Genomic DNA, 8,731 nt, shown 5'->3' with positions numbered 1-8,731 from the left:
GGAATGTTATACATTAGATCATCATTGCATAGCATATTTTATTGCATTTTGGCAAATCCTCTATAAATCCTAAGCAACTCAAGGACCCTCGGAGAGAGTTGGGGATTTTCCCGGTTTTTCATATTTGATTTTTATCAAATAATAAAACGAGGATTTTTGGTTTTAATTATTTTCTCTCCGAAAAAATATTTCATATTAAAATAAATGAGAGGAGAAAATATGACTTCTCCAAAATAATTGAAATATAGGAGGAAAAATATTAAAATCAAATATTTGATTTTATTCGGATTTTATTTGCATTTTTAATTGCATGTTTTCAAAACTGCATTTTTGGGCCAAAAAAAATGTTCATCTCGCTCTAATTATTTTAATTAGACGGGGAAAATTTGTTTTAACATTTTTGGATTTTTATTTATTTTTCTGCGATTTTTTTTTAGATTCGGCGAATATTTAAAAAAACCCGCGCCCGACTGGGCCGAGGCCCAGCCGAGCCAGGCCGGCCCGTCCCCGCGTTGTCTCCCTCCCGAGCACGGCCGCCGCCGCGCCGCCCGAGTCCGGCCCGAGCACGCCTCCCGCCGCCGCCTTGCCCCCTCCTCCACGCCACCCCCTCCCCCTCCTTATATACCCCCTGCCCCGCCACCTCTCCTCACCCCGCCGTCACCAACCCGCACCCGCCGCCGCCGCCGCCCCGCCGGAGCCCGTGCGCCGCCGCCCGCCGCCTCCAGCCGTCGCCCCGACGCCCCCGAGCCCCGCCGCCCCTCGCCCGACCCGCCGGAGCCCCGCCGGAGCTGCCCGCCGAGGTAGCCGCAGCCGCCGCCGCCGAGTCCGGTTTAAAAAAAATGATTCGGTTTCTTTTTTTTCTAAACCCTAGTTTTCGTTTTTTTTTCAGATCGGTTTATTTTTTTCGGTTTTATTACTTAGTGAACGTTCACCGACCCGTTCGTTTTAACGAACGTGTTCGTCGGATTGTCGCTGTTAACGAACGTTCGTTCGTTTAACTGTTCGTCCGTTTTTCTTTTTCGTCGGATTTTTCCGCGATTATTCCAGATCGTGATTTCCGATCAGATCTTCGTTTTCGTTTAACTTTTCGCTCGTTTATCGGAATCAGGCGATTCAAGCGCCAAGAGTTTCATCTCGAAATTCTATTTTCGTATAACCTACTCAAACAAGTTTTTGCTACTGTAAAATTTGACCTAGATCCAGATTAGTAAACGAAGCTTGTTTCTTTCGCCGTTTGACTTTCGTTGCTTCGTTCGATTTGATTCTTTTTGCAAACCGGAGTTCTTAAGTTGAACTTTCTGGTTGGATCGTTATTTGAGTTTTACTTGTGCATTAGATGAGTACTTATTGTTTGCTTGTTTGTTTGCAATAGAGTACCCGGAGTGCGCCGCTTGCTACTTCGAATCTCTAGGTTTCGCGGATCATCAGCAAGGCAAGTAACACTTTGGTCATGCTTTTCACTACCCAGTTTTTATTGCATTAGATCAATCCTCAAACATTGCATGATTAGGATCTAATTAAATTGTGGGTATTGGGATGTAGATGAGGTAGTACCTATCACCTGTTTTACTATCAAACCCTTGGGAGTTACTTCTACGTTTGCTTATATTGCCATGCTATGCTTGTAGACGTGGATTGGGTTTGAGAGATATTCACGACAGATGTGAGATTGTTAACTAATGGTTTACTTAAGGTGGTCACTAAAACTCACATCTGGGTGGATTGAGGCACCTGGAGAACCCAGTGTTGCCTGTATTTTTGGATATCCCGGAGTACCCGTGTGATCATCCTATGGACCGCCACCCAGGCTCAAAGGGATCATGAGATTATTCATGCTAGAAACTTCCGTGTGCAGCCACAAGCTATTATGGGCTCTAGCATAGTTGATTAAGTTGTGTGAGCTCTTGAAGAGGTAGACTAGCAGATGTAGGGGATGTAGGTGGTACGGTCTACCCGGAGTAGAGAGTTTACGCTTCTGAAAGACTGTGTCTCGGTCATCCGTTTCTCAAACATCATGCAGTGCGAGAATCAAGCGGAGGCGATCGAGTCTTGTGGGGAAAAGTGCAAAAACCTTTGCAGAGTGTATAAACTAATCATGGTTAGCCGTGTCCCCGGTTATGGACAACTTGAGTATCTAGTACTTGGATTATCATGTGAATCTCATCATCATGTTACTTTAATTAATTTTGTTGGGTTAATGATGATACTTAATTGGGATTGAGTTGGAGGTACCTTCTCAATGTTTCACAACCACCGTGATAGTTAAATAAAATTTATTCCTTTGTAGTAGGGAAACATTGGCTTTTCGCAAAACTGTAACCATAGAGCCTTCTACCAGCCATATATGCATGTAGTATAGCATTATTATGTTCATTATTCTCTATGTGTTACATTGCCAGCATATTCCATGTGCTGACCCGTTTTCGGGCTGCAACGTTTCATGTTGCAGACTTTTCAGACGACGAGTAAGGTGCCTTAGGTCGTGGTCTTATACTCAGTGATGCCGTTGGAGTTGATGGACTCACTTATCTTCCAAGCCTTCCGCTGTTATCGTATTAGATGGCCTTAAGCCATATTTATCATACTTATTCTCTCTTGAGATATTTGTTGTAATAAGTGTGTGATTGCTACTCTGTTATAAATCCTCCATTTGTATTGTGCGTGTCAGCATTACTGATCCAGGGATGACACTAGTGCACAGCAGCACAGACTGTTTGAGGTCTGGTCGCTACATCCCCGCAGCTAGGATTTACAACCTCCCAACCGTGAGGATGTATACCCTCATCCGCCCCACGGACAGCCCTCCGGGAGGCGGTCGGACAGTCCCTCGGACGGTGTCGCGGACAGCCCTTCGGGAGGACCCTCAAAACTCGGACGGTCACTCGGACAGCCCTTCGGGAGGATTCACAGAACTCGGACCGTCACTTGGACGGCCCTTCGGGAGGCACTCTCAAAACAGCCCCTCGGGCAAAAGGATCGAAACTACGACCTCTCTATGGGGTTGCACACATACGGTGTCATCTATCCGGCAGGGCTTCGCCGTCCAGAACTAGTTCCCACCGGAACCCAGACAGCCTTTCGGCTCTACGAAACTATTTCGCTGGGAGGGAGAGAGAAGCCAGATCATGCATGGCACTTGTATGTGAGAAGGGATGAGAGTGTAGGGCTGCCCCTCCACCTCTATTTATAGGAAATCCCAAGGGGTAGGGTGGTTTTACATTAAAACCCAAAGGCACATGAATGAAGTCCTTCCTCAAGGGCATAAAAGTGAAACCAAGGAACAAGAGGGGCTCCAAGGTGGAGCCCCAAGTGTGGCCGGCCACACCCGCATGAGGGGTCCCAAACAGGGCTCCTATCCATCCATGTCACACCCCAAGAACTTTTGGGCAAAGCCCCAAAAGGTGGCTTTCCATAAAATATCCCAAAAAGCACTTTCACTATTCATGACGACATTTTCAGCGTCCGTTCGAACTGAAAATATTTATGTGGGCTTAGAACATTTCCAGTACCCACCATAATAATTTTCAACGCGTTCTGGAACAATTCCAGTTTAGTGATTTTCATCTGCGAAAAGCATCTGAACCGGTTACGGCAGCTCCGGAACATTTCTGGTTTTTATTTCTGAAAATTCCAAAAAGTTTCCAGAATGATTCTGGCACCCTCCAAGAATTATCAGGCATGTGCCGAAAACATTTTGACTTAATGGCATACCCGAAACAACTTTTTCGGTTTCACCGAAACACATCCGGTGACCTCTCTTATCGAAACTTTTTCGCTGTCTCCGAAAACTTTTTCCGTAAACTTTCTCTCAGACTCCCTGTCTAGTATTCAGCAGATAGATGACCCTTAAGCGTGTGACCCTATAGGTTCGGTGAAGTATATACATGACCCGGAACCCCTTCCGATCAATGATCAACATCGGAGCCGTGGACACCCATATTGACCCCTATACCCACACGAATGAATATTCGAGTGAACCTCTAGTTGACGTGTGTTATTCCTGTTGCGTCGCGATATGTTATGAATACCCGAGGTGAGACGTGTTGGCATCCCTGTGGATCAACTCCTTGTCCACTATGCCATTTACCTCGTTACCGGTATTGTTCTCTTTTCTCGTTCCGTGTTCCGGCATCCCCATGATCAAATCACCCTTTGTCTGGCCAGACGATGATGGATACCGTAACACCGAGAGGGCCCAGAGATATCTCTCCATCGTCGGAGGAGCAAATCCCAATCTTGAGCTATCTCGTTACTTGCCATACCTTTCCGTGAACCCGTAAGCCGCCGTAATAGCCACCCAGTTACGGATGACGTTTAACAAACCCCAAAGTTCACGAAGCAAGTATGAAGGAACTCGATACTCTCATGGTCTAAGGAATTATGCAAACATTAACTTCTTTGTGTTATTAACCATTAACTTTTGACGAATGAATCTCATAGCATAACATCAGTCCGGGTCAATTCAACACAAATGTTCTCTTAACATTGTACCCTCAAAATTGCTGGCATAGACATGCCCATGATCAGGAAAACAGAACCATCATGCAACACTTGAGCTAGTCTTAGAGGCCAGACTAGGAATACTTCTTATCGTTTATTATTCCACACGTGCATATGAGTCTTCCTCCGAGCCTCGTTTTATTTGCAGACTCGAGAACCATAGCAGTTATAGCATGGAACATAAACCTAATTATGAACAGGGAGATAATCAATAACATTTATTATTGCCTCTAGGGCATATCTCCTACAGGGTGATGATGAAGACGTATTATGACTTGAGTTTCCTTACCTCAGTGCTATTGGAGCACTAATGTATCTAGTGAACTGCACCAGGCCTGGTATATCGTTTGCAGTAAATTTATTGGCTAGATTCAGTGCATCACCAACAAAGAGGCATTGGGTTGGTGTGAAGAACATTTTTAGATATCTTCAAGGCACCAAAGATCTTGGTTTGTTCAATGAGAAAAATCAGGATAAGACCATTGTCACATATTTTGATGTTGGATACTTATCTGATCCCCATAATGACAGATCACAGTCTGCTTTTGTCTTCTTGAGTGGAGGTACAACCATAGAAAAATGAAATTGAAAATATTCTGAGATGGCCAATATTCGGAGATGACTATGAAAACACGTCTCTGTATCCTCGAATTGGAAGAGAGATTGAGAGGGATCAAGAATCCTGATTCTCGGTATTTGGAATGGATCCAATTCTATTGAGTCTGACTCATAGTGATCATTTCTCTTTAGCAAAGAATGACCTTGGTTATCAAAGGATTGAACAACCGGGATCCATTTACTTATGATACCTAGTTGGCATTGATAACAAGGATCTAATGACAAAACAAACTCTCATGGCTACGTCCACGAATCATTCTGAAATTATTGCTTTGCTTGAAGCATCACATGAATGTGTATGGCTTCGCAAAATGATGAATTTTATTGAAAATTCAAGTTGGATTGGATCATTGGAATCACCCGCCATTATCTATGAAGATAATTATGCATGTATTACACAGTTGCAAACAGGTTATATAAAGAGTAATATCACAAAGCACATTTCTCCTAAATTATTTTATCCCCATGAGTTACAGCAAACTACGGAGATAACTATTTTGCAAAAGAAGTCATGTGATAATCATGTTGATTTGTTTACAAAGTCATTATCAAGTTCTTTATTTGAGAAGTATATCAATGAAATTGGTATGAAACGACTTCGATATTTGCAAAGCTCGGGGGTAGTGTATCCTTGAATGATAATCTGTTTGTGATCCTTGGATCTTTGATATTGCACTCTTTTCCTTTATAATTATTTTCTGAATGGTTTCTTATGGAAGGTTTTAATGAGGCAATAGTAATGCAGGCATTATGATATGCCATTTTCTCCTTATTTTTCCGGTGGGTTTTTCAAAGGAGTTCTTGATGGCATATTGTACATATCTCCTTATATTTTTTCTACAGGATTTTTGGAGGAGGCTGACCAAGATGTTGATGATGATGTTTACAAAAATAATTAAAGCGGAGATTAGGAAGAATGTTAGGATTAATTAATTAGTTTAATTAAAGAAAATCCCTGCTTAGCAAAACCAACATAGGGTTCCTCTCCCGACGGATCGCGTCCTAATATGACAGACGCGTCCTTCTAATCCCATCTCTTGTAATGATTGCGTATGTGCGACGCGTCCCTTCTGAGGATATAGATCTGTACATCATCACAATCAATCAATATCGATTGTTACTATTCACTATTGTTTCTTGGCTATAACTTATTGCGCAAAACAACAGCGTAATTTTGAATACGTACTACTTATTCGCAAAAAAAAATACGGACCACTCGGCTTGACAGAACTGCAAACCTTTAGATAGTTGGCCACTGATCTTAGGCGTCGCAACAGACCAAGCTGGTTTGAAATAAATAATCTGGATTTCCTTTCTATACCAGAAGCTGCTGTGGTGTAGTGGTTATCACGTCAGTCTTACACACTGAAGGTCTCCGGTTCGATCCCGGGCAGCAGCAATTACTAAAGTTTTTATTCTCATATCTATTTATTTACCTCACTATTCTTTTTAGCCCCACCCCACCAAGATAACAGTCTCTGCATCTTTCGATCTGCTGCTCTTGTTGCAACCCAATTTCTTTTCCCCCAACCTTCAGAGGGAAGACAGACTGTTGGTTCAGCTGCAGAGTCACGGTGCGCCTGGAGCCTTCAGGCCAGCACTAGGAGAGGAGAGTGAAGCGACTTGCCCATCGTCGCGTCAACCCGAGAGAGACAGAGATGAGGGGCGGCGGGCGGGCGCGGCAGAACGCGATCCGGTCGGGCATCGTGGTGCTGGGCGCCGCGGCCTTCGCCTACCTCTCCTACCGCGTCGGCTTCAAGCCCTACCTCGACCGCGCCCAGGAGGCCATGGACTCCCAAATCCACAGCTCCGACCACGCCGCAGCCGCCGCCGCCGCTGCTTCCGCCTCCTGGGAGGACCAGCCTGGTCACCCGGAGGGCGACGGCGGCCTCGCGCCGTCCAGGGACCCGGCCGCCGTGCTCCGCGACTGACGCGCCATCCAGGGGCGCCCGCGGCAGCTTGGCTTGTTGTGGCATTTCGCCGAACACTTTGTAAGCGGATAATAAAATGTACTGGAACTGTTTCTTTTTTTCGCACTGTAATTCCCCTACTATTACTGCTGGCGTGGTTTCAAAGTGTTTAACCTGTGTCTGATTCTATCATCGTACACTTAGTTCACTGAAAACTCACCTGCGCTGCATATGCCTGCTCTGCACACACTGTCACACATATAGCCTGATGCGAAGATGCTGAAACTGTGATTGGTGGCTCTAGTTGACCAGGCAGTTTTCATATCAAATGGATGTGCATATTATAGGTCCAGGAAGCAGAGCATCTTCTAGATTCCAGCGACATTGTTGCATATTTGTGTGATCCTAATGGGAAAGTCTCATCTTCTTGTTGCTTCATGTTCTTGTTCCGACTTACTCACGGTAGCGATTAATCCCCTACCGTTGCAATCTGTGTGATGTAGATATGTTAGTTCTTCAGGAACTTGAAGAGCATAGGTCTAAATGATTAAGCATCACTTTCCCTGCAGTTAGTGCCTAGACTTGTTTTGTTCGAGTACTTATGCAGGGTCCACAGATTGGGAATGGGAACACAAGGAAAACATCGACAGAGTAAACATGCCAAACTCCAACACAGCTAGTGATTTCATTTCAGATTTCACTGAATTATCAGCAAATAGCACACTTGCTCAATCGATTCTTAGTAAACTAGCACAATGGACGTGCATCGCAACGAAACTGCTAAAAGGCGAGGAGGTATGCCACTGGCTTGTCTCGGCCAGTGGCATTAAAAAAGAGAACAAGAATATGAGGGCCGAATTGCCGAAGGCTAGGCGTTCGAGCATCCAAAGCGACCATGGAAAGGGTCGTTTGTGACATTTAAAGTGCGAGATGACATTTCAAAATTTAAAACTTGGCAAGGTGGGGCATTAGGGAGGAAACAAAGCAATGATGACGACGGTCGGATAGGAGGGTGAGGCCTTCCGTAACTTTGGCTCATTGCAGACATCACTTTGCTTAGGGGAGGGGATAAAACTTGTCTGGTATGCGAAGTTGAGGGTCACGCTGAGTTGAGGGTGCGACTTCTGATTTTGAAGTTGAGAGAGGCGAAACATGGACCTATCTTTTTGTGTGTGTGTGTGTGTGTATGTGAATAGAACTTATATTACTCAATCATCAAAATTTCAATCAACGAGACATTGGTCCTCAACATCCTCGGGATCGGAGCATAACCGAACTACGGTAGACCTATCTTTGTGTGTGTGTGTGTGTGTGTGTGTGTGTGTGTGTGTGTGTATGTGAATAGAACTTATATTACTCAATCATCAAAATTACAATCAACGAGACATTGGTCCTCAACATCCTCAGGATTGGAGCATAACCGAACTACGGTACGACCACTACATCTAGCGTAGTTACCTAAGAATTGACTAATAGTGTTTCGGTTACGTGAAATATGAGTAATGCAAGTCTGGCGAGATTTCATAAGCTTCTTAATTTCCTCGACCAGTGACCTATAGCCGAACAAGTCTTGATCCTTCTGCTGAACCATGTTGATAACCTCTAAGCAATCCACCTCGATTATAAAAGGAGAGTTACACCATTGAAGAGCCAGTGAAACGCCTTCACGGATTGCAGCAAGCTCAGCCTCCAAAGTATCCGAA

The 8,731-nt window shown here is 44.5% G+C and overlaps 1 protein-coding gene and 1 non-coding gene across 2 annotated transcripts; both read left to right on the top strand.

The window, feature by feature from the left end:
• Nucleotides 1–6,444: 6,444 nt before the first annotated feature.
• Nucleotides 6,445–6,517, top strand: TRNAV-UAC (transfer RNA valine (anticodon UAC)). Its single transcript has one exon. It is a non-coding gene; the product is annotated as a tRNA-Val (tRNA).
• Nucleotides 6,518–6,601: 84 nt separating this feature from the next.
• On the top strand, nt 6,602–7,215 carry LOC109735679 (uncharacterized). Its single transcript, XM_020294888.4, has one exon. The coding sequence runs from the start codon at nt 6,777–6,779 to the stop codon at nt 7,047–7,049; it is 273 nt and encodes a 90-aa protein (XP_020150477.1). The 5' UTR covers nt 6,602–6,776; the 3' UTR covers nt 7,050–7,215.
• Nucleotides 7,216–8,731: the final 1,516 nt, after the last annotated feature.

This window comes from Aegilops tauschii, chromosome 1, assembly GCF_002575655.3.
Source record: "Aegilops tauschii subsp. strangulata cultivar AL8/78 chromosome 1, Aet v6.0, whole genome shotgun sequence".
Lineage (NCBI taxonomy): Eukaryota > Viridiplantae > Streptophyta > Magnoliopsida > Poales > Poaceae > Aegilops > Aegilops tauschii.
Note: the sequence above shows the minus strand (reverse complement) of the source record. Positions and strands in the feature narration are given on the sequence as shown.